Genomic DNA, 26,356 nt, shown 5'->3' with positions numbered 1-26,356 from the left:
GCAGGACGAGCTGAACGTTCTCGAGAGCACACGTCCGCACGCGACGAGGCTTCACTGCAGTGTATCTGTTGGTAGTTCTGTGGCCAAACACCGTGAGACTAGCGTTCTACCATGGCGACGAGCACTTCATGCGATGGTACGCTCATCCTACGCTAGGATCTACACGCTCAGGTATCACACTCAGGATGGCATCGTGGGCATTTTCCGGGAGATACCGATAATGTGAACGAGAGCGAGAGAGAGAGAGAGAGAGAGAGAGACCTTAGTAGACTCTCACCATCTGGCCTAACTATGACTGTTGTTATGCTCCATGCGTTTGGTTGTGTTCCCATCGGTACACATCGTGCTCGTTCGTCTGACCGGAAACCGATACAGGATTCGGGCGAGCAACAGGAATCAGGACATCAACTTCTGTTTACAGACAACTGAACGATGCGATTGGGGAGCGCTAACAAGGTAAACAGAGATAGCAAACGAGCGTGCGCAACAGTGTGAAGGGTGGTAGAAGAGTTTGATCTTGACATTCAAAACATATAGGGAACACTTTGTGAAGTCAAGGGCGTCGAATGCGTTTCAAACAGTTCACGTTAAAGTAAGCAGCTAAAATATGGAGGTATATTTTTAATTGATGTAAGTGAGTAAATATTTAGTTCTTTCAATAAAAGAAAAATAGATTTTATGTATATTTATACTTCAGAATAGTTAATGTTTCCCTTTTTTAAATATTATTTTGCAGTATTTTAATGTAAAGGAATACGTATAGGATCGGTGATAGGGATGCGACATCGGTGCCGGTCTTCACATGGTAGGACCATGATTCAAATCCCACCCGAACCGTTCCCCCGAAGAGAGGACACACTCTCCTACTTTTTTTTTTTACATGAAGTCAAATTTTAAAATAATTCATATGTAGCTATTTGACGCTGAATAAACTTTAACAATCAAAGATTGTAGCCTGAGAAAATTAAAGCTTTTTTAAATAAATGAAAATAAAAAAAAACATCAGCAAATTGTTTTCTGGGAAGAGATACAGTATAAGCTCTCTTAAGCTCCCCGAATGGGAGCTTTTTGTGAGCTTATGGCGAGCTTTTTAACAGGGTGCTTCGCAGAACTTGTGAAATGGCTTTGTCTAGCAGAGACCGTGTCATTGACCTGATTTAAAAAATTTTAACCAAAATTTTAAAACATATTTTAAATACAATCTTCAACGCGATATTAAATATTTTGATTTAGACATGAGGACACATACATTTTTCCAAACACTGATTTTTGATATGCATTAAATGTGAAGGATAAACATCGAACATGATGCCAATGTCACGAAATTAAGCTAATTGTTCACATGATCGTTTGCCGGAAAGCATATCAACAACGTACCTAAAGTTGCATGAAAGTGAAAATTTTCGATCATTAAATCTACGTGCTGTACAGCCTTCAGCCGTTCCATAATGCAGATAATTACTGCAACCGACCAGCATCCATGCACAGTGCGCCCATCTCCTAAAGCGATCGATAGACCCACTCCATCGACAACGCACAATTAGCCGAACAGTTGATGGTCATGGTCAAATCTTTCGAGACAGACGGGTGGTAAGAAACAGCAACACTATTAACACTACAATCCAAGTGCTTGTGTGTTTGTTTTGACCAGTACAAAGTTCACCTGCCACTGCCTCGCATGGAACCCTTCTATTTGCATGGGGTTGAAGAAGAACTTACCATTTTTTTTTTTGTGCGTTCGGAGTTATTGACGGAACTTGAAGATGTCTACGATCTAACAATATCTGCCCACAACGTTATGTACATACAGTTTCCTTCCGAGAACACCTGCCAGACGCTTGCTTTAGAGTCGCCGTACACCACAGGACACTTCCCTACGGATAATGCCCCAGAACACAGTGCTTTCGGGGCTCCGGCGCGCTTGACGAATCGTGTGCTGCTTATCGAATGGGCCAGACAGTGTGTGGCGTTTGTAATTGCTCGCATACATCCGCTGCGATAATTCATTGTCATCTACCAGATCTTACCAGCACTGCGGACGTCATTGTGGGTTCTTCCGTAGCACCGAGTGTGCTACAAATAGCCCCAAAACTCCCAAAGCGTCTGCTTTTCAACCCTCCCCAACCAGCCATTTACCGACACCAACGGGAGGATCGTTTCCCCATAAACCAGAACGCCCAGCAGTGGTCACAATTTGACACGGACCATTCAGACTTCAATTGCGTTTTGTGTCGATGAAGCGCAATTCCAACAAAAAAACAGGGAGAAACAGCAGAAACGGCTACGAAATGTTGGAGGATGCTTACAGCACCTTTTTGTTTCCTGCTCGAGCCATGGTAACAATTACGCTCGAGGTACAAATTGTCTGTAAACGAGCAAATTGATCAGTTGGTAAATAATAATCTTCACAGGCGCGTCATCAGACGCGTCGCAAATACGCAAAACCGAACTGGAGAACGTTTTTATGGCGACTAATAAAATGAAGCGTCCATTCCGGAGATGGAGATGTTTTGGATTTTGAGCTTTGAGACCAAAAAATAGCTCGGTAATAGAAGTTCCCTGAAATAATTTTGGCATAAATGTAATAAAAATTTTATAACACCTGCTTTGACACATGTAACACGTGTTTGAGTAGAGACAATGAGTTGACATAGCTATTGAAGCGTGTACCAAATGTAAGACAGCGTAGCAAATGCAGGAAACACAATAAACACTATCAATTACAACGGAGCTTATTCCTAATGACATTATTCAATGGACGAGCTCCGGGTACTGCGGCTATTCAGGTCCGGTTCGTTGCAGCGTCCTTGTTCTGAGTGTAAGCCCCGTTGCTCTAGCAGTGCGTGTCGGATCACAACAAGCAGTCACCTACACTGCTTTTCTTACCCAAGTGATAGATTAACGACATTTGTTCGTTAATTAGTGATTGATTGCCTTTGACCCATTCCTCACGGTGGGACGAACGGACTTCTTTAGTAGTCTAGGTACTATACGACCACCCACTGATTGATGGAAGGATCATGATCCAGGGTTGCAGAAACACTAACAGAGCGAACAAACTTCCTGATTGTCTTACCACTGATATGCGTGATATAACTCCAACACGAACAGACGATAAGGTTTCGAAGCCAGAGGATCATGACTTAGAGGTCCCGGCAAAGGTCTTCCGACCTCAATTAGTTGCTGTTAGGAGGTGTTCTAATTGTTACAAGCCGTTCAACTAGCAGTCGTGGGATGCTCACTCAAGTGAGCTGTACTGCATATGCTATGAGCTCCTCTGAGCTCTTGTAGTGAAACGTGATGAATGATTCAATTTCCACTGCCATTGCATCTCATTCTGAAGCGAATGACCGATGCAATGAACGTTCTGTACGACACACTCGGATTTAATTTTCATTCACACCACCGTGTGAATTCGCTTACCGGGCAGTTAATCACAACGCTGTTTGCTTAACAGTTGTTTTTAATCGTAGTTTAAACGCCCGCACCTTCGAGCAGCAGAGGGGTTGCGTGCGACTTAAACTTCATGAGATGGCATGCATGTACCGAATAAGGGACGCCGAACAAGACGCACAGTACGTGCAGTAGGTCGTAGAAAAGGGAGGGAAAGATGCATTTCATGTTGGTTGACCTGCGGAGAGGAAAATTTTACACAGGGAAGCGTAAAATCCGACACAGAAATCCTGTGTCATTCGGCGGTGGAATTGAAGCTGGAATTGCGGAGACGTGCCTGGAAATGGTATTAGGTTGCAGAGTTGCGTAGAATTATGGATATTCTGGTAAGTGGGGATCCCCGCCACATTATACCTGAACGAATGATTTGCAATATGAGAATCCTGATGGATGTGATGTGTGTTGTAAAAAACCCAGATCAATCAAATTTCTTCAAACAAAAACATAAGAAGTGTTGGGTGTAGTATCTGTAACTTAGCACAGAAGTTCAACTGTAAATAGATCGAGATGAAATCATCCTGACAAAATGTAATTTGAAACAGTGGCAAACGTGTGTGGAACCTTTCAATGTTACGATTTCTTCCTGGTTCCCTGCACCAGTAATTGAAAATATACATGTGTACTTACACGGTACACACCGAGGCACACAACGTGTCGTAGACGGTCGCGTACAATCTCAACCCCGTCATTTACGTCATTCACTGAACGGGTGTCGGCATTAACGTTGCGCGACTTTGGAGCAGGATCAACCGATACCCGTTCGCTACATCAAACACTGACGTAGGTATTGGTCAGCAATTTTCTGGCCCTCCTCGTTTGAAAGCCTTTTCCTAATGGACACTTCCAATCTTCGGTGCCGCATGAAGTGGGCATGGCGCTACTAGATACAAATGTAAACACAGTCCTATCTTCCCTTGGAAGTGTGAAGAGTTTCCGATCGGGGAGAAGGTGACATGATTGCTATTATGTGTATACATGGCTGTGAAGTTGAAGTTGAATGTTATCGGGCTTCCGGGGCATGAGGTTGCGGAAGAGAGTTCGGGTGCTCCAGTAAGTGCCGATGCTCTGAAGTGAGCAATCAAGCAAAAGTTATGTTTTCTTATCCATCTCCCATAAAGATCCGCAGTAAACTAAAAGCTCATCGTACTCACGCACGATCAGCGATCATACATACTCGATCGACGTAATTGTGTGGCGTTGGTGTTTGGCACGCACATCCTCATCCATTCTAGTGGTCGGTACCTATACAAACCCGATCATATATGTACGTGTGTGCGCGAAACTAACCTGCGACCACGTACGATCACTTGCTGGAGCTTGGAGGGTAAGATGGAAAGGAAAGGATCGGGCACTTGGATCGCCCGGTGGAAGGTGGAAGTAGGAGTACCGCAATGAGCAACGTTGGCTGACGGTGAAAAATGAAATTACCGCTCAGCTGTGGCCAGTACAGTGAATCAGCTCAAGCCGTGCGGACGCAAATTTTCCGTGATCCTCGCTGCACCTCACGGTACACGCCTGAAGTTATTCTCGGTCCCGTGTGTGTTAAGTCATCGATCGACCACTGTAAACGGTAATAGTCTGCGACAAAACGCATAGAAGGGCTTTTGATTGAAGACAGGCGCGTGTTTGGTGTAATCGTGACTGTTATCGTGAATCGTTTGCGGTTCGTTTTTGAAAAAAAAAAACGTAAGCACTAGAGAAATAGTGATAGTATGTGCTTTGAATAATAAAATGAAGCGGGATTATTTGTTGGCAAAACATGACGACTTTATTAGTTGAACTTCAAACATGTAGAGTGCTAAGTAACAGTTTGGTGCTAAATTTTAAATAATCCAAAAGTCGAATAAACTTTTGTTTTGTTGAATGATGTAAATTGTTTAGCAAAGGTGTAGTGAAAGCTTAAACATACCACAAAGATGATCATATAAGGCAGACCACTGACAGAGTGATGTTTGTTCCATGATATAATGGTCCCTTTTTGTTGTAAGCAGGGTGTGAACGAGATGCATCTGTTAACAACGGAAATGCAAAATGATTTGAAATCGTTCGTAAATGAGGATCCCCAGTGTAAGCTTACTTAAGCTAATGCGCCATGTACGTGGCCACGTGCGGATTATACAGTATGCCGAAGAAAAGCGAAAGCGTCGCCAACAATTTCTGACGCATTTGCTTTTAATTGTCGAAGCGGTTTGCATTTCGAATAAGGCGAAAACCTTACCACTGTTAGACTCATAATAAGGCACAGTTAAAGGGTGTGTGAATGTGTTCACAGTGCCTGTGTGTGTGTGTGTGCTCTTTATGGACGTGAGCTTAAGGTGAAAAGGGCGGGTATTTTGTCGTGTCCGCTAAATAGGAATGGAAAGTGAATTTGAAATGACATTAAAATGTTATCGGTAGCCGAACGACCTTTCGTTCGAACTTGGTGCCCAAGAAAGTTCCATGATTGATAATCTATTTCCTTTCTATTTCTTTGTCTATCTTCTATCAGTTTTGTTAGTGTACGACTGCAGTTTGCGAGCTCGTGAAAGAAAAAATTCAAACCCCAAACACAGGACAACTGCCAAGGATGGATCTGCGAGCGAACGAAGAGATGGGCCACAACAACGAGCTTACGATGACGGAGGAACGCAAGATAACGTCCACACCGGTGATGGAATTCTATCGCGACAAGTGTGTCCTGATCACCGGAGGTACCGGCTTTATTGGTCGTCTACTGATCGAGAAGCTGCTTAGGTAAGACGCCGGCTAGATTCTGGATCATTGTAGAGGCTCTCTGAACCATTTCAATCCCCGCATTCGTATGTGCTCCATTAATTATTCTCCTGCCGAGGAAGGGGGGGAGTAGGGGAGCTCAACTAGAGCTCCTCGCACTGTCTCAAACGCGTTTGACAAAACGGGAAAGTCTATTTGCAATCGAAACGACTGTTGCTGCTTTCGAAGCGGGTGCGCCAAGGCGTGGACGGTGGCAAGGTTTGTCGCTTTAATGTGCGCGGCTAGTGGGTAGCAGCAGACGTAACGCAATATCCCACCAGCAGAGCCTGCTACCGGTATGCAGGTGCATGGATGCGAACGACGTCATAGAAGCTGTTGTTTACTAGTTAGTGAGGTTGCTTTCTCAGAAATGAAGGGACGTGATCGTAAGAAGAAAGTGAAGGTGGGGATTTTTACTCCCGCGTGAACGGGAGTTCCAACGCGCATTGGAAAAGTACTAGCAAATGCTTGATTTCCGTTGTTTCTAAGATTTGAAAAGCGATACTACGGGTTATCACTACTACTACCCTTCATCTAACGGCAATGCGTTAATTTTACCCAATTGTAAACACATGCCCCTGCTGCTCGTTACTCTGCAAGTCAGATGTGATAAAGCAGTGCTAAATGGCAATGTAAATACAGCTGCTATTTCTAGTGTTTTCTAGTGTCACACGGCGCGTAGGCGAGCGTAGATCCGCTTCCCGGCGCGTGATCCCATGATCGGAAGACGCCCTGACAACTAGAAGCCAACAATGTGTGATCGTAAGGTTCTGCACAGTTCGTGGCACAGCGAACAGTGGAGGCTTAAATTTGCGATCGAAAATTTGTTCTTCCAATCAATAAAAAAAAACCCCTTGAGCACATTGGTTGAAGCGTGCGTAATATTGCGTGCTCGAAAAGATGCAACAAGCTGTTTACAGTTGTGTGGATATTACTTCCGCACCGTATCTTCCGTTGTTGGTGAGAGATAATTCACTCAACCTCAAGCACTGTTGATTGAAGTTCCTGCAACATAAAATAGTTCTTGTCGTACGTTTAACAAAAAGCATCGCACATCGTTAAATTATGACCATCGTTTGATCTTGACGTGACCTTGGCAACCGCAGTGGTTTTTTTTTGTTGTTGTACCGGATCGAATATGAATGGACAATGTGGTCGAGCGTGTACAAGTGTGAAGTACTTGTGTACCGTCAAGGAAGTATTGGCAACAATCTAAATTGAGCGTTACCCTCATTAACCCGTTCAATAGGTTTGGCATTATCTCAGTGAGGCTTAGGATGGATTGAATTGTTCACCGATTTTGTTTGGTCGGTAAACTGCCGAAGTATGATTTTTTTTTGGTTTCGTTTACCCTTCTTTCACTGTTGGTTGGGGGAATGAACCATCTCAGGGTTCATCACGATTCGAAAGCAGATGGTTCGTTGGTAAATATTGATTATTAAATTGGGTAAAGATATAAACAGGCCAGTGCGATCAATGTGCGAAGCAAAGAAAAAGGAAACAGGATAAATAGCTCTGCATCCAAGCGCATATGCACACCGGCTAATGGGAGGTTAGTCTGGCATGCTGTGCGCAGCCTGGCTCACCGATTAGGATAGAATGCCAATTAGCTTAGTGTAAACAGGTTTTACTGGAGCCGGATAGTTATTCTAGCCAGAATATTACTTTACGCAACTCTAGTTGCGTTCCAATGTGCTTGATCTTTGGCAGTGTCTCTTGCTACTGTTGACATTTGCAAGATTTCTGTGAGCATTTGCACGGTAATGCGCAAATAATGAAGATAAGCTGATGAGATAGCCATCAGATGCGAGCGATCGTTGCGCAGAGTTGTAAAAATAATTGATGCATATTAACCTTAAAGAACAATGCAGACAGAAGACACCGTAAATGATGGTGTTTGAATTTTTCTTGGCTTTTTTCTGACGCTTCATGATGGGTAACTTCAACGAGCAAGAAATAATGATTATTTTGCTTTTCTTTCATTACCACTAACCGGTTCTTTTTGGCAGCATCAACAACATTTCCTGTCTTCCAAGCGTATGAAGGTTACCAATAAGATGATCATACAGTATTACCTTTGTTGGCACAATATTAGGTCGCTATTGTTGTTCAGTTTAGCGTACAAATGACGTAGACGTGGTTCCGAGAAACGACACAACAAAAAAAAAAAATCCCCCAAAGAAGTTTCCTCCTAGATCGCAAAATAGGGAAAGAACGGCAAACTGAACTGCTTACTCACGATATCGGGAAGTGTTGGATGTGTTTTCTTTGGTCATTTGCACGACCTACGGAGCGGCACTCGGTACCATAGCCCCATGGTGTGGCATGGCCTGCACAAAGTGGTACGAATTTCTTTTGGTCGCTTGGTTCACGCTACCGAACGATCGGCCGTAGGGACGGCGGTGAAGGCGAAGTTCAAGTGCGTAAAAGTCAAGTGGAACCGTAGCAATGAGGATGTGTGCGGTGCTCGACAAAGTCGTCTAGCATTTTGTGGCCGTCTTTGCATTGGCTTCTAATTTCAAATTAGAATTGATAATTTGATCTGGATGGAGGAAACTTGCCGGTAGAATTTTTTATGACGTACAGGGATTTACATTCGCTTCGGCAGGGTTTTCTTCGATGCTAAATTTGTTCGATATATTTGGTTGTTCATCAATTTCTTATCACTAACTTTAACTATTTTTAATCTATGCTTTACTGAACAGAATAAACGTGCGACAGATTATCCTGCTCTCGAGGCCCAAGAAGGGTAAGACGGCGCAGCAGCGTTGTGACGATCTGTTCAGCAGCATCGTGTTTATGAACCTCAAGAAAGACTGCCCAAACTTCATCGATCGTGTTAAGCTGGTCGATGCCGATCTGCAGCATCCGTCGCTCGGATTGTCGGACGAATCGATCGAGTACATCGTCAACAATGCACAGATTGTGTTGCACGCCGCCTCGGACGTACGTTTCGACCAGGCGCTGAAGAAAGCGATCGAAGTGAATGTGCGAGGTACGCGCGATCTGCTGCGCATCGCCGAGAAGATCGTCAATCTGGAGCTGTTTGTGTACATTTCCACGGCGTACTCGAACTGTCCGCAAGGGTTGATCAAGGAACAGTTCTATACGCCACCGTCCGAGCCGGAAAAGATGATCCAGCTGGTGGAAGCGATGGACGAACGGTTCGAGGAGCACATGAACAAAACGGTCAACGACTTCATCCACCCGTGGCCGAACACATACGTCTATACGAAGGCGCTCACGGAGGACGTTGTACGGCAGTACGGGGAGCTACTTCCAATCGCCGTCGTTCGTCCATCTATTGGTAAGCATTAGCAGCCCACATCGGTAATCGATTTGGGTGTCATTTAACGCCTGTCGTGTGCCCCATTTTTACTCCCAACAGTGATCGCCACCAACGAGGAACCGATCGGTGGCTGGACGGACAACATCTACGGGCTGAACGGTGTGATTGCGGGCATTGCGCTGGGCATCATTCGTATCATGCACGTCGATGACAACAACAAGGCGGACATCATACCGGCGGACATTGTCGTGAATGCGGTGCTCGCGGCCGGATGGCAAACCTACGTAGAACGGTAAACACTATTCACTTCCGCAACCGCAACAGGCGGCCCGCTGTAAAAGCACTGAAGTTTGTTCGCTTTTTTTGACGAAGGCAGTTTTATCTATCATCACCTTAGGAAAAGTGATCGACCGTTACCGGAGGCGAAAACGAACGGGGAGCTCAAGGGTGTGGCTAAGCCGCGGACCAAAATTTACAACTGTGTCACCGGAAACGACAATCCTATCTCGTACCGTAAGTGATTTTTGTGGGAGAAAGCTTTCGTTATGTGATTCTTGTTCTAATGGTTGTTTTCTACTAAAATAGAAAAAATCTACGAGTACTCCATCGAGGTGGGTAAACATTGTCCACCGAAGAAATCGCTTTGGATCGTGTGTCACAATACGACGACGAACAAGTATATGTACGAGTTCTACAAGCTGATTTATCATCTACTGCCAGCGTTGCTGATTGATACGTACCTGCGAGTGATCAGACGTACACCAAGGTAGGTAACAATATTAGATTTTTGGCTTAAATTTGCTGATTTTTCTAACCATATGCTACGATTGTTGATATTGCAGAGTTATGGACCTTTATAGAAAGGTGCACAAATTCGCTACGGTAATCGAGTACTTTGCCAACGGCCGATGGACATTTGAGAACGATAATATGAAGTCTTTGAGAGAAAAGTAAGTCATCTGCATCACCACAAGTATGCAACTCGAGCACTAACAGCAATATTCCTTATTCTCCAGGTTATCACCCGATGATCAGATAATGTTCCCGTGCAACATACAAAAGATCGAATGGGCCGACTACTTCTGGACGTACATTCACGGACTTCGTAAGCACATTGCGAACGAACCTCTAGAGAACCTAGACGAAGCGATCAAACGCCACAAGCAGATGCGGATAGTGCACTACTTCATACTGGCCGCGTACTACTCAGTGTGGGCGTTGATGTTTTACTACCTCTTCAAAGCGGTGGGCATGTTGGTCTTCTAACGTATCCTAGCTGAACATCGATGATTGTCCAAGGGTTTTGATCCAGACGCACACACTGTCACATACGCATACACATAACTGTCAATGGCTCTGTTGGGAGGGTGGGGTACTTAAATGTTAAGTGAGCCATTTTCAATATCTGTGCTGTACAATACTGAAGCTAAGTGATGCGGTGTATTTGTTGCTGATTCTTTGCTCCTTTTTGAAGTTGATTAGGAGTCATTCCAAGAGCAACACGAGATGGCATCTATCACCATAGCGAGATACTGTTGAGTGTAATGTGTTTTATTCTTATTTTCATGTACATAGAAAAGAAGACTTAGGAAAATAAAGAGATACATCTTACGGTAATCGGACATGCAAGTGTTGCTCATTGTGCCTAAAAACCCTATTTTTTATCTTTCGCTTTCATGTGTTTAATCGTTGGTTGAATAATGTTCAGTGTGCGTCGCTTAGCATGCTACGCTTTATATTTATTTTCACGTTTGGTATGTTAGATGCAGTACTTTAAAGTATTTAAACTATTTCCTACATAGCACCAGCAGGCGCTGGATGTTCATTACGAAAATGCAAGTGTCACCCTGTGCTTTGCTTTCGAACGGTATGCAATCAGCAACACGCCACTTGTACGCCGCTGAGCGTTCCTTTAAATGCATACATTTAGGCGCACAAGAGAAAAATTTGAAATAGAGTTCACCCAAATCCCTTTCCCGACTCACTATTCACGTGCCAGCGCTCTAGTATCTGCCCGACTGCGCTCACCCCAGCCAAACAGGCAACCCTTCCGCATCGAAAGCTCGAGCATGCTTTGTCCGGAAGACCTAATTGACAATGAAAAACAAACACAGCGCCATGCACTGTACGCGTGTGCGTCACGCAGCTGTAACCTTTTTTACAATTCGGCCGAGGACTGTGTAATTAATTACGGATAAAACACTTCAAATTGCTCGCATGCGTACGAGCGGCGGTCAGTAATTGTTTGCTACGCGTGGCGACAACTAGCGCATAGATCAGTTCGAGTACATTTCCGTTTTGCAAGCGCGATAACGAGCGATCAGCAAAATGAGCTTGCAGGAGTTTAAGGAGAACCATTCCGCTGTAAAAGATTTTTACGAAGGGAAAACCGTACTCCTTACCGGTGGGAGTGGATTTTTGGGAAAGCTATTTATCGAGAAATGGATCAAGTATGGGTGGTATTAGTTCCGGTTGTGTTTCACACCGCATAGTAAACGTCTTCGTCATTCCTGTAGGTGTGGAGTGAGGGAGATTCTTCTGCTGTTGCGTGCCAAGAAAGGTATTACTCCGGAGGAGCGTCTTAAGGCATTGCTGAAGAAGGAAGCAGTGTTTGTGAACTACCAGCAACAGCCGGAACTCTATTTGTCGAAGCTAAAGGTGATCGAAGGGGACATCAGTAAGCCAGGACTAGCGATCAGCAACGACGATCTGGACTACGTGATCAAAAACACCAACATAATTCTTCATTCAGCGGCCGATGTGAGATTTGACGCGTCGATGAAGGAATCGGTGGAAACGAATGTACGTGGTACGGATCATTTACTAAAGATCGCGGAAAACTGTGAAAATCTTGAGGTAGGTGCAGAGAAGCGAGTCGAAGCGCAACGATGATCACAAAAAAAGTGTATTTTGGTAAATTGTACAGGTGTTTGTGCATGTATCGAGTGCATTCTCGCAGTGCATTCATGAGACGGTGGAGGAAAAATTCTACAAGCCCAATATCGATCCTCTGGAGCTGATAAAATTGATCGAAAACGAGCCGCACCTGGACGAGTTTGAAGCTGTGTCGAAAAAGATAGTTGAACCATGGCCAAACACGTACGCATTCACGAAGGCTCTCGCTGAAGAAGTTGTCCGGCAACGACGAACTAAGCTACCCATTGCTATCGTTCGTCCTTCAATTGGTAAAAGAAAGCGGAAGGAAGTCCTCCAGAATGGTGTCTCTCTATCCGGCATGTGTTTTTGCTTCTTCTTTCCAGTTACTTCAACCTATGCTGATCCAATCCCCGGATGGACGGACAACTTTTACGGCTTTAACGGTGTAGTTAGTGGGGCCGGTACAGGCGTCCTGAGAATCTTCCACATCCACGACGAATACAAAGCCAACATTATACCGGCAGATATAGTGATTAATGGCACGTTGGTAGCGGCATACTACGCGGCCAAACATCCGCAGGAAGAGAACGTGTTTAACTGCACGATGGACGAGAACTACACCACGTGGGGAGACATCCGGAACGATTGCCTCTCGCAGAAGGGTGTGGTGGCGGTGAAGAAATCCCTCTGGATACCGACCTACAACACGACCCGGTATTACTATGTGGCGAGCTTTCTGCAAATCTTCTACCATCTGATACCGGCCGTATTTTTCGATCTGATCATGCGCTTCCGCGGGGAAAAGCCACAAATCTTGCGCCTCTATCGGAAGGTGCACAGATTTTCCGATGTGCTACGCTTCTTCACGAACCATCAGTTCAAGTTCGCAACCAAACGGATGCGTCACGTGCTCGATGGGATGGAGATTGTTGATCGGTATCTTTTTCCGTGCGATATGAAGTCGGTGGTTTGGAGCAAGTTTGGCGTGAATCACATCCGGGGCTGTCGGGTGTACCTGCTTGGAGAGCCTTGGGATACCAATGAGGAGGCGCTTCGAATTCATAAACGACGTCAGTTGATACATTGGTGTATGTTGGGGCTGATCTACTCGTGCTATGTGGTCGTTGCTCTGCGATTGCTGGAAGCGGCCGGTGTGCCAGATTTGAGAAGCTTCGTAGGATGTACCGAATTTTCTAGGATTTTTTGAAAAACTGTCTGCAATTTGTTTTAATTGTCAAGCAATAAAAGTTTATTCTTATTTCGTAATTTAATTGTTCTGATTTTTTTTAAAATAACAAATTAACCTACTAATTATTTTATGCGTCACACTCTTTGATCTATTTTTAAATGAAAGTTTATCATTAAGTCCAAAAGAACGTTCGATCTGAAATGCACTGTACAATTTCCTGATCCGGAAGGTCGTTCTGCCATTGGACTTGATGCATACTAATTCACTGAAACGGAAATCGAGTGCGTAAGCGATAGTAAGTGCGCTGACCTCCCAAATTTTCGCCTTAAAACGTAACGATACACGTAACGCTCGTCGTGTTTAGAACGATCGCGAGAAAGGTATTGAGTAGAATCGATAGCTGGTATTGTTCTGTATTATTTAACAAACGTTTACCCAAACTGTTTTTAAAAACAACACGGAAGAGCATGCGGTTGTTATTTTGTTTTGTTCGTAAAGCTTTGACTTGTGCGGTGTACTGCTCAGCGGTGGATTTAACTGTAAGCGGACTGAGCGGTCGCAAAAGGCTTCGTAAACCCGTAGGGGTTCCGAACTTACAAAGAATCTACTCTCCGGCCAGCATTTCTTATGCGGCAGGGCACTCCAATTACTTTTCTGATTATTGCCTCTGAAAGACTGAATCCGAACATTTTTGTACTTAACTTCTTTATTGTGCAATGTTGACTAGAAAATTTTGTCGTAAAAAGTTCTTACTGTTCAACCTTACTAAGTGTTACTGGTCAATCTCAACATGTTTGTTGAGTTTGCTGTTTTAAAACTTAAAATATTCACTATAATATTTATTTTATGGGATCAGTGACTATTGCTTTCTTTAGAAGCATAAGTAATTGACTCACTTTGGTAGAGATTAGTAAAGTTGTTGAATATAAATAGTGTAGAGAAAAAAATCTCTCATCTCCTATAAGAAAATTAAACAAGAAATTGATTTTTACTTTTCCGCTCGAGACGATAATGCATCTCTAGATATTTGAATACATATGAGCTAAATGAACTATTTTTAACAACGATGGAAATGACGAATGCATCGGGAACTGACGTAGATAATTGCATAAAAAATTATCCGATACAGTTTATGTATTCGCACGGTGCAACTTGGAACCGTGCCAGACTACGCATTCGTCACCTTGCGACCATAGAACCAATTCCCAGTGTTCGTAAAACCACGTTTGACAATTCCAAACGAAAAGCATGCAAAGCATGCAAAGAACAAAAGATCCACGAATGTTAATGAACTCAAGTCCGGAAAAAAACTCACTGGTTTATAATTAAACTTTAAACGTCGGTCACAGTGCACTTTCGGGTTGCAGTTGCAGTTTGCACCAGCAATCCCCCGGTAGTTGTCGTTTGTACGTCCAATCGCTCTGTTGTGTCATCGTGAACCATGGTGAGCTTGGAAGAGTTTCGTGCGTATCGTTCACCGTTGAAGGATTTCTACGACGGGAAGTACGTGCTGCTAACCGGTGGTAGTGGCTTTCTAGGGAAGCTGTTGATCGAGAAGCTTATCAAGTGAGTATAAGATTTAATAGGAAAAGGAAAAAGTGATTTTAAGGTAAGCCGTCGCTGTCCTTAGATGCAACGTTGCGGAAATACTGTTGATCCTTCGACGAAAGAAGGGACTCAGTCCGTCCGACCGACTGGAGCAGCTGCTCGGGAAGGAGGCTGTGTTCGTGAACTATGCCAACGATCCACAGCTGTACTTGTCCAAGATTCGACTGATTGAAGGTGACATCAGTGAGGTTGGCGTTGGCATCTCGAACGATGATATGGAGTACATTTACGAGCGTGCAAACATTATCATCCATGCTGCTGCCGATGTCCGATTTGATGAATCGCTTAGAGAATCGATCCAGACGAATGTGCGTGGAACGCAGGAGATGCTACGGATTGCCGAAAGGTGTCGCAAGCTAGAGGTTAGTGTGTAATGTCCTTTACAGTTTGATATGAATTTCTTCTCTCTAAACTGATTTGGCATTATCGATATTGCTTCAGATATTCACCTACATTTCAACGGCCTTTTCTCACTGTGTGTTGGGAGTTATCGAGGAGAAGTTCTACGAACCTCCGCTCGATCCGACCGTTCTAATTAAGGTGTCGGAAAAACAGGACGACGTAGATAACTTCGAGCTGCTCTGTAAGAAGATTATTGAGCCGTGGCCCAATACGTATGCCTTTACAAAGTCTCTCTCGGAGGAGATTGTGCGACGATACAAAAGCAAGCTTCCAGTAGCGATCATTCGACCCTCAATCAGTAAGTACTTTATGGTTTTTTTTTTCGAAGCTAATGTTATTAAAACTAAACACGCAATTTTAAGTAACAACAACCATGAAGGATCCCATTCCCGGCTGGACGGATAATTTGTACGGTTTCAATGGAGTAGTATGTGGAGCGGCAACCGGTGTCCTGCGGATTTTTCACATCCACATGGACTACAAAGCGAGCATTGTTCCGGCGGACACAGTCATCAACTCGACGCTTGCCGTCACCTGGTACGCCGCCAACAATCGAGCCGAGGACAATGTGTTCAATTGCACCACCGATGATAATCCAGTAAGTTGGCGTGAAACGCAACACCAGCTGGAAGCATGGAAAGATCGTATTCCGTTCGATAAATCGCTATGGATAACGACGTATAACACGACCCGCTTCAAGCTGGTGGCGGACATTTTGTCCATCTTCTACCACGTGCTTCCGGCACTCTTCTTCGACGCGATACTGAAACTTCGTGGTCAAAAACCTCAGGTACTAAAGCTTTACCGTAAGGTGCACCGGTTTTCGGCAGTGTTACGATTCTTCACCAATAACGAGTGGTGCTTCCGGACGGGGCGTATGCGTCGCGTACTGGATGCAATGGCGTCTGAGGATGAGCGATTTTTCCCCTGTGATGCAAAGGCGATCCAGTGGAACGATTTCTTAGACCATCAGATAAAGGGTTTGCGCCAGTACCTGATGAGGGATCCGTGGAGTACGTTGGAGAAGTCGTTAAAGCGTCATCGGATGCGAATCTTCATGCATTGGTGCTTTATCGGAGTGTTGTATACAGGGATTGTATTCGTTGTCTTGAAGTTATTGCACGCTTATGGATTTATAGATTTTCAAGGAATAAACGAAAGCAACGCTGAAGAGTGTTTAGCGGAGGAGGTGGTGTGAGCGGTTCGGTGGTGGTTATGTAGTACGACCAAAGATCAATACTAGATTGTTGATAGTCGACATTAACTAGGATGAGTTCAGGAGATAGGGATATGTTTGCTGTATTTAAGTCAATATTTATATATACGCCTCCATGTGATACATTATCAGAATTCGCCACTCTCATTCTTAGTATAGCTGAGGTAAATGATTCAAACCATAATACGCTAAATATATCAACCAAAATGATTCCTTCTGTATGTCGTTAATTCGAATCATTTACATCACTGTCTTCAACAGCTATCCTTCCCACTAATGGTGTGAAAATGGTTTGACATTTATTTAACTTCATCATTTGTCTTGTTATCATCCCGAAACTGACATCCACTTCCACAACAAGGTTCTACTCTTCTTCTTTTATCATCCTCTTGGTTAGACACAACAAGTGCACCGTAAAATGAGGATGGCTTTTCATGTTCAGTTTGTCTGGTGCTTGGACGAAATGCGTGCATACATTACTTAACTCTCTCGGTGCGTGAACGAGGCAGAGCTCGCGGAGCATGTCCCGGGAAGACTGTCCCCGTGTTCAAACAGTTGTCATTATCAGCTTCTACTGCTCCATCTGCGCTTCTGTCTGGAGTCTGTCGATTTTTCGGCCCAAAACAAAAATGATGTTGTTTTGGGGCATTATTTTTCACGGTCATAAAATGACGAATGACGGCTCGGACATACGGTGTGGGACGAAAATTATCCTTTTGCTGCGATGATATAAAAATCTAATTCAACCACAGACGGTTACGTCTCGGTACGATCGGTGCAGAGGGAATCGAAGAGAAGAAAGCACGAGGAAGTTAATGACAGCTGTAATTGGCATACGGGACGATAAAACCAGGGAGGGAAATTGCTGAAACGGTGGATTGATGCAATTGAAGGTCAAGATCAAAATGGAGTCATTTTTTTGGAAGGAAAAAGCGGCCATCAAATGACACTAAAACAAATTAAATGAGGACCCCATGGAAGACAAAGAGAGAGGGTTAGAAAGATGTGTCAGTAAGACAACATTTTAATAAGACAAGTAAATTTAAAAAAAGGCATCCACATCGGTAGTTTCCTTGCGAAGATCATTATTTTGTAGCGAGCGCAGTTACACGCAGGGACAGCTGCAGACGAGATGCAAAATCGTCTTCTTGGTCAATTGCAACCGCAACCGGCAAGGGAAAAAGGTGTAACATTTCCGAGCAATGCGAGCAAAGGCGAAAGGCGTTAGAAAAAGTTGCCAGACGTATGAGCTGTATCGTTCCACTGCTCCTACCCGATCCTCCCCCCCCCCCTCCTGCTAGAACCCACCGGTGAGTGGTTGAGGGCTTCTGGGGTCTCTCCTTCATGTACAGCGAGAAGGTTAGATACGAAGTGAAACCAGATCGTAGTTTTGGTGGGCTCGCCGTCTCGCCGAACCATGTCTGGCTGTGATAGAGTGGGGCGAGCAACAAGAGTTGTAGCCCAGCAGGGGAGGGGAGGGTGATGGGAGGAGAGGCTGAGTGCACCGATGTCTGGACAGGTCTGGACAGTCTGGGGCCCGGTTCGAGCGTCGATTAATCAACGACACCAACCGTCTGGCTGTCTGGCAGACTTATTGGACTCGGCTGACGAGTTACGCGCGCGCACTGGTTCGCCGAAGCGCTGGCGCGGGTGGCAGGGTGGCGAAAGAAGGGTGAGAACCGTGGTTATGCAAGCGAGACAGTGTGCGCTGAGACACGCAGTCGCGGATGCACATGCACACGAGGAAGAACGTGCGCACGGTCCGGAGTAAGCGCTAATCAATGAGAGAGGGTGAGAGCGCGCGCGGCACAGGGCAGGCGTTCGTGTGGTGGAAGTTCTGATGGAAGTGTCCGGGCTAATGTTAAGGTGATCCGGGAACAGCACTGCGGAGTATGGAGATGGTGAGATGCAACACGACCAGACACACGACGGAACCCTGGGTGAAGGTTTTTAAGTGATTTTGGGACCGTGCAAGTAGTTCGTGTTCGTGAGTTTGTTTTGGTTTGTTGTATCTTATGCTTTTCGTTTCATATGCTTATCTTTCTGCTTGTAAAGTGGTCATCTTTTTGTTGTTGTTGCTTTTTTGAGGATCACCCTCAAAACCCGGGGAGAATCTTATGCCGTAATCGTTTCCGTCTGTGAGCATAAAAAAGCGTAACAAAACAATAAAATATGATTTTTTATGGATGCCGGTGCCGAAGGGCTTCGCGGATCGGACGTGTATCCAGAAGCCAAAGACGTGAGCTCGCCTTATGTATGCAGACGTGCTGTTCTTATTTTTGGGGCCCGGTGGGCGTTTCTTACTCCAAAACTACCTTTTTGGACGGACGGCAGAACACGCGAACATTGCAAGCAGAACGAATGCCGTTTTGCAGACAACTCTGGTGCAATTCGGTAGCAGTATGAACCATCGTTTACTGATTCAGTTTGCAGCTTGTTCGTTGATATGCACTCACGGCGGGAGAGGGAGAGAGATACCGGAACCGGCACAAAGCGAGCGAGGAGGAAATTAATTTGTACACCCCGTAAGTGGGCGTTCTGGTGAGGTTTGATTTGTTGCACTTCGTTTTGTTAGGGCTTGTTGGTGTTGGCTCCATGCTAGTTGGCTCACTTTTGTCCCTTGCAATTCGTGATTTCGTTTTAATGCTTTTCTGCACTGGTGCATCTTTGGGTGCATCTTCGCTGCATCCACCGCAGAGGTAGCCTGTGTAGTGCAGTCGCTGGTCCGTCTGGCTGATAAATTTGTTTTGACTGCGCGCTACGCAAACGACATCAATTGCAATTGTTAATGTTAATGAGATTTTGTAGTCTACCTTTTTTGCATTCGCTCTTGCTCTTCTCCGATAAAGTTAGGATCAGCATTTGACTGCCCTGTGCACGTAGGCTTTTCTTAATGATGTTTTTTTTGAATTTTATTACATTTCCACGCAAGAACACTTGCTCACGAATGAAACGGTTGAGAGCGAAAGGATGTCTTTTACGGATTGGAAATAATGAGTCCGCTGCAGCTGATTGTGAATGTTATGATTGGAACCGCATAAGAACGTTTTGGTCCGATTCAAGAGATTGTGGCTGATATTTTTGAAACCGGAACAAAGTATGTTGCTTTATTTTATGTTAATTAATATGAAACAAAAAGTTCACCGCTAGTTCCCGAGTAAGATGGATCAACACTTACATTAATAATTGCTTATATACGTGATCAAAGGGCAGTTCGTTTGTAGAGGCGATAGCGGCGAAGAACTTCACATGGCAGGACCGAGGTTCAAATGCCATCCGGAACGTACCCGCCTAGCGAGGACTGAATATCTAACTACGTGATATCAACAAAGTGGGCCATCAGAAAGTTGTTCGTAAGTTAAGCCAAAAAGTAGATAAGCGTCATATAGACTAGGATTTAAAGCATCTCTTTGACCATTCCTTGCCTGGGGCCTGTGTAACGCATTGTTAGATAAATTGTTGAGATTCAAATCGACTCTGAGCGAGTTATTGAGTCGGGTTATCAAGCTACGATAAATTCTATTACGATGAACAGGATTTAAAGCGAAAAAATATGTATCAAAGGCTAGCTGTTGTGGCTATTTACTTACAGATTGTGAATGTGTCTACTTCCTTAGCTGTATTAAAGCTTCGAGGGGTCCCCGTCTGCCTTGGCCTTGGTTCGAGGCCTTGATCTGCCGTTAAAGCCTTTCCTTATCTTCTAATCTGTCACATAAGTATCGGGAAGAATAATTTAAAAAAGTAAATATTACACGACTACGATTTTATTCTACGCTAGGATGCTCACAAAATTGTGCTTTAGTTTGTTTTGTGCATTTTTGCACAATGTGGAATGTTGAAAATTGTTGGGCAAAGAATTCGGTTAAAGTTTTGCGTTTTGAACCAATTTTCGTCACTGAAAATGTTACAAAATGCTTATGCAGGAAACGTTTTCCCATTTGCAGAGAGCAAATGAGTCAGAGCGTCTCTGACTCGTCACACGTTTAGAGTCGTGCAGAAATCTGATCGACAGTCCATCAACGTCGTCATCCGAGGATAATCCTTCAAATTACTAAAGAACAGTAATTGATCATTATTTGAATTTCATAGATACCACTTCTGACGCAAGCGCGAATGCCTTAGCTTATTAAGTGCCTTAGCTCAGCTCTTCTGTGACTTATTCCTTATATCAAATTTAAAATGGCTTCGCTAAAAAAAATGAAGGCAATCTCATACCACAAATATTGTGAAAACTGGAAAAAGATTACAAACTCGACCAAAAAAATTTAATATTAAACAACTACTTTAGAGTTATTAGCTGCACAGTTAGTTCTGCGTACAGCAGATATGGTCCACCTTTTTATTCTGGTTCATCAATTTTATAGTCCATTCAAATGTATGAGTCGTCTTAATTTTAACACTGATAGAACTTCCAAACCAATTGACTTAAATTGAGCTATCTAAAATATTAGATGCTGAAAATAAAAACACCCACTGTACGTCACATCAGCGTTCATTCGTCTATTTCTATAGAAATCACAAAGATTTGCATTATTTCGCTCGTCTAATGTAGGTCAATCTGATAACAACAATGTCTGCATCCGTTTCGTAAGCACAGTTCTGTAGTTATGTCACACGTCAATACGTGCGCGCTGTTATGCTACATCGCTACATATCCGAAAAGCGTCGTCCCCACAACAACAGCCGATCAGAACGGACGAGACAAGAAGACGGTTTATCAAATGCAACCACTTTGCAAAAAGAGGAGAGTAGAAAAAACAGGCGTTTGCTTGCAAACAAACAAACCCAGACCTAACCACTAAATCTCGCCGTCAAAAAGACGTCGAAGAGTGGTTTTGTGCTGTGGTTGCATCTTCCGAAATTGGAACGATGCATCCACACAAACACACATATGGATTCACGTTCGTCTCCCAGTTGCCCTACTGAGCACGGACAAAAGTCTGTGGTTCCCGATTCTTCGTCCTATAAATCGGGTTCTAAGCATAGCGATTGTAACGACACTGGTAGACGGACGGCGACAACTCTTGCAAACTTGTGTCCCAAAAGCAATGAGAGACAGGCTGGGAACGAAGGGCGATGGTGTGGCGGGAGGGTGACAACTTTAGAGCAGCAAAATCATTACCGTCTGTCTGTCTGGTGGCTGTATTAAAGATGGTGACGTTCTATGGGATGCAGTTTGTGTATGCGCGCGCAAAAAAAAAGGACATCGACGAACGCAACGAACGAACGGCCACGCAAGCTTTTGGGGCAATAAGGCAATAGCAGCAAACGAGCAACAAAAAAAAATCAACTTTAGCAGGCTCTTAGCAGGGAGAGCGGTGCACTCCACTTGTGCACCGCTTGTATGAGCGTCTATGCATTCTAAATAAATTGACGGCTGGCTGCGCTGTCGTCGTAATCGTGCTGGTGCTCGTCGCAAACATTTACAACCCATATAACCGATCTCGTTTTGCCCGGGGACTTCTCCCTGTCTTGCCACGATCTTCCAGCAGCAAAGAGAACGCTTAGTCTCATTTCCTTATAAAATTTCAAACTGTGTCACTTTGCAACCTACAAGCTGCCGCCCCGACCCCTCATCGTGGTTTCCCCCGTACCGACTGGCGCAGGGATCGTATCGAGTTCGAGGTATATTATGCCCCGGGAAGGAAAGATAATCCTGACACCGGATGGTGTTGGGGTGCTGTTGGTGCGGGTCTTGGTTATCGTCTCGGAGGGATTTGTTTTTTTTTTTTGATATGCGGGACAACAATGTGTGGTCGTCTACAGTGTGGCTACTGGGTCACGTTTGTAAGGCGAGTGGTTTGTTTGCGTGGTTTTCGCTTAGGTTGATTTGCATCGTGCGTATCAGTCGATTAATGCATTTCAATACGCTGAAGTGATTTCGATGACTATGACAATGCTGTTTTGAGTCAAGATTTTAAGATATTTAAAGAGTAAGTTGTTTGAATATCCTTTAGCTGTTATATTGTATAATTGGCCTCATTATTCTCAGCACGAGTTGAAGAAATTAAATATTACAGACAGCAGTTCAACGAAGAAATTCATCTCGTAATTAATTATCTTGTCCGAAACAGTAGACTTATCCAACAGTCCAATGAGTTATTATTGCATCAATTTAGCAAAAGATTTATCCATTTCGCAGCTTGTCAATCCTTACTGAAACGAATCACAGAACTGCATTCTGCTAGGACATACTCTCTTACGTTTTTCGTGACAGTTGGGCAAGTTGCTCTTCCTTGTTACAGATGCGCATTTATGCAAGCCCGGTAACGCATTGACTTCCATAGAACCCGCTGTCGAGGGTGGATCGCCCTTTACTCGCATCTCGTTCGGGGCGGTATCGAATTCTTAACGGAATGCAAATGCACCTTCTGGGGCACCGTTGGGCGACAAGTTTGCATCTCGCATAGCTGGTGTACCGGTGACTAGACAGTTGACGTAGACAGTAGACGCGAAAGGATGAAATTTAAAAGACGTAAATGGTGATCATCTCAGTCACACCTATTCTACCCAGACTTCCTCTCGATTCCAAAGTGTTCGCCCCAAAGGTGTCCCTATTTTCTGTATCTTCTTTATACTTGCCGGCCGTCTGTTCGCATTTAGCACACACACACACACTCCCAGGTCAACCTGCCAGGTTCGGGCCATCCTCCTGATGTGAATGTTTGCTAGCGGCTGTGTAGATAAGGTGCACTTTCTGGCAACACATCGGTATCGATAGGAGGGTGGTACGGAAGGAAAACACCCGGTGCAGAAAGGAAGTAGTGCAGGACTTCCGAGGCACACCGAACTGACGATACCCGCGATGCTAATGGTTGCGTATTTATTGTCGCTGCTTTACATTTTTGTTCCTACCATCATCACAGATCGTCTTCTCCTGTTCGTCCGCTCACTAGTGCAGCATCGGCCATCAGACGAGACCCATTTGGTGATGCATCCGTGTGTTGAATTTGCATTCTCGCAGCAGCATTTCCCGGGCTGCTGGATAAAAAGTGTGTTAGAGACATGTAAAACTGTTTCTCCCATAGGGGGGCTCTTACTTGATCGTTCTGTTTTGATGATCGGTTCTTCGTGGTGCAGTAAATTTCATTCACTTGATAGCACTTATTGTGTTAGATGGGGTTATATAATCGTATTGCAATTGAAGTAATAGGATCCAGAAACGTTCTGAAGCCCCTTGTACGCAGTTACAGCGACATTGTCGCGACGTAGCTGCTGGTTTGACAGTCACAAATGAGGTATCGGATTGCGGAAACGCTCGATTGAACCGTGGAGTAAGTATGGGTGGACTCGTGGAGTAAGTATGGGTTATTTTTATGTAGTGGCGAAATATTGGAGTCAGGTTTTGGCGTCATAAAATGTTTGATGTCGAAAATAAAGACGATAGAAAATGGAGAACAAATAATTTATATGCAGATAATTGTAGCGATTCTAGTCAAAGCCAGTGTAGCAAAATACAGCCATCTCTTAGCTCCTTTTCTTTCCTTTGTTTCTTTGGTCAAAACGAACAGGAACCTCTTTTTTATTTGCTCAATTCTTCCATAAAGGCAAACAAAACCTATCATTTACATTAATGGCAATTGGCAAACAAAACTTCAATACTTTTGGCAATCAGGACAGTTCCAGTTTGCGTGCGTGTATGTGCATAAGCTCATTGCACATCCTCACAGTACACCATTTGTGGAGGAAGTTTTCCGGTTATTCATTACCTGCACACTTTGGCAGCATCCAGATGGGTTGACGATGCAAAATGAAGCTGTCGAAAATCAGCTTTGGACAGCCCGTTTCCAAACTTACGCCCCGTTGATCAGCAGCAACAGGCGGATGTGCCAGCGAAATGAATGAACAACGCTTGCGACGCACCAAAGCAAACCAAAAAAGGGAAAAATCATCCGGGCATCCTGCCCTAAAGTAACAAGTAACGTTTACAAAAAACACTTGTTGTTTCACTTTCCATCTTTTCCAACTGGACGGACCCCGTACAAGATGGGGTTAGCATGGGAAGCGGACGTTAGCTGACTAATTATGTTAAATTTTACCATTTCGCAGTTGGTTTGCATGCGTTGGACGGTTGGTGATCGTGTGAGTTGATGTTGATTTTCCGGTTTTCAAGACGTCATAATGTAATGTGTCTGCACGGTCGTTTTGCAGGGGGTTTTTGGTCATTCATGCAGCCAGTGCAGCCTTGTTTGCCGTTTTGGGAGCTTTTGGGGTCTCGGCCATGGCCAATGAGGGGCATGCCAAAATTGGGCAGCAATCGGGTTTTGGGGTTGCTACTTATGCTACGAGCGCAACCTGTTTCGTCATCACTTTTTGGCACCACTCCAAGGGTTCCCTTGCGTCGTCGAAAAGATAATGAGCCTCCCATGCACAGGTGTTGCGTCGTTGAATCGTTGAAGGACAAACGGTGAACCAGACGGTCGAATGAAGCTGAAGAGAGGTCGAGATCATGAAGACAGCGCGTGTCGTTGCTCTATAATTGACTCATCGGGCCGTGGAAGTTTATGTTGCTCCCAGACAGCATAGCGTTTGCATAAACACCAAGATCGCAAACGTCGCTACCGCATAGGCTACGAGTAATCGAACTTCGGACGTCGCACAAACCAAACAAACAACATTATCCTTGCAAATCGGGCTGGGTCGTCGAAGTAGCTCAGGTGATCCACGGGATGAAATTCCACTGGTTGATTTGAATTACGAGGTCAAGTCACTTTTCACATCGCACCACGGAGCGGTTGGTGTGCGATGTTTTGGTGTCTGTCTTACTTGTCCCAAGATCAATTGGAAAGTCAAATCTCTGGGTACTCCCAGCCAATTGCTAGACGATCGTTTAATTTCAATGTTACTCTCTAGTCCGATTAGAATAGATGGCAAAATGCAACTAAACAACACATCCTCCGACTTTGACGGGTCATTATTCGCCGACTAGCTTCGAATTCCAAGTGGTGGTCACCTTTTCGAAACAAATTCGGTAGTCTGAATATTCATCGTTAGTGTCTGTCTAGACGAGCGCCGTTGGTAGTAGAATATTAATCTAGTCAGGCCGTCTGTAGTAAAATTCGCACTTATTGCTAGTTGTTGTTTTCGAATGGAAAGCCCCACCGTGCAGGGCAGCATTGTTTAACGCATTAGAGGAACTTTCAGTCAGGAATGTGAAACCAAATGCGCAAACACTTACATAAGCGCCCTGTCAATCACGCTTACTTTTGAGACGTAAAAGCATATTCAAGCAACATAAAGCTTGCTGCTACATGAGGCGTTACGGTGTTAAATGCTTACTTTGGGTCGTAAAATTTGTCCGAGTCTGCAAAACGTCTCCAAAAGTCAAATTTGAAGTAAAACCGAAACGATACACCAGGAACCAAAGCTCCACTTACCGAACCGGAACTCTAAATGTGAGCACAAGAAAAAAAAAAGAGTCCGAGCCAGTCCGGAAGCGTGCCTCGGAAATCACGTTCCCACTGGCATGTACAGAGTGTGCCCAATGTCTACGCAACATTGTAAGATGCACCGTGGCAACAAACGAATCTTGTAATTGGACCATTTTGCGACCTAGCGGAGACGTACTTGC

General features: G+C 44.4%; 3 protein-coding genes across 3 annotated transcripts in view; 2 read left to right on the top strand and 1 right to left on the bottom strand.

Annotated features, from left to right (window-relative positions):
- LOC126561999 (protein alan shepard) overlaps positions 1-26,356 on the bottom strand; it is a 416,355-nt gene that overhangs the window by 384,537 nt on the left and 5,462 nt on the right. The window lies entirely within an intron of this gene.
- On the top strand, positions 6,020-13,577 carry LOC126560962 (uncharacterized). The gene is made up of 11 exons (XM_050216911.1): positions 6,020-6,186; positions 8,910-9,511; positions 9,593-9,785; positions 9,870-10,006; positions 10,079-10,259; positions 10,336-10,443; positions 10,510-10,754; positions 11,811-11,943; positions 12,010-12,349; positions 12,420-12,678; positions 12,754-13,577. Exons 1-11 carry the CDS (start codon positions 6,020-6,022, stop codon positions 13,575-13,577), a joined length of 3,189 nt encoding a protein of 1,062 aa, XP_050072868.1.
- Positions 14,956-16,767, top strand: LOC126562054 (fatty acyl-CoA reductase wat-like). Its single transcript, XM_050218465.1, has 4 exons — positions 14,956-15,125; positions 15,190-15,529; positions 15,609-15,867; positions 15,932-16,767. The coding sequence occupies exons 1-4, from the start codon at positions 15,001-15,003 to the stop codon at positions 16,765-16,767; spliced, it is 1,560 nt and encodes a 519-aa protein (XP_050074422.1). The 5' UTR covers positions 14,956-15,000.

This window comes from Anopheles maculipalpis, chromosome 3RL (assembly GCF_943734695.1).
Source record: "Anopheles maculipalpis chromosome 3RL, idAnoMacuDA_375_x, whole genome shotgun sequence".
Taxonomy (NCBI): Eukaryota; Metazoa; Arthropoda; class Insecta; order Diptera; family Culicidae; genus Anopheles; species Anopheles maculipalpis.
Note: the sequence above shows the minus strand (reverse complement) of the source record. Positions and strands in the feature narration are given on the sequence as shown.

Bases quoted from the DNA above. Each gene is read 5' to 3' on its own strand.
- LOC126560962 (XM_050216911.1), top strand. From the start codon at position 6,020: ATGGATCTGCGAGCGAACGAAGAGATGGGCCACAACAACGAGCTTACG. The intron at 6,187-8,909 runs GTAAGACGCCGG...TTTACTGAACAG, and splicing joins CTGATCGAGAAGCTGCTTAG to AATAAACGTGCGACAGATTA. The intron at 9,512-9,592 runs GTAAGCATTAGC...TACTCCCAACAG, and splicing joins CGTCGTTCGTCCATCTATTG to TGATCGCCACCAACGAGGAA.
- LOC126562054 (XM_050218465.1), top strand. From the start codon at position 15,001: ATGGTGAGCTTGGAAGAGTTTCGTGCGTATCGTTCACCGTTGAAGGAT. The intron at 15,530-15,608 runs GTTAGTGTGTAA...ATATTGCTTCAG, and splicing joins AAAGGTGTCGCAAGCTAGAG to ATATTCACCTACATTTCAAC. The intron at 15,868-15,931 runs GTAAGTACTTTA...CGCAATTTTAAG, and splicing joins GATCATTCGACCCTCAATCA to TAACAACAACCATGAAGGAT.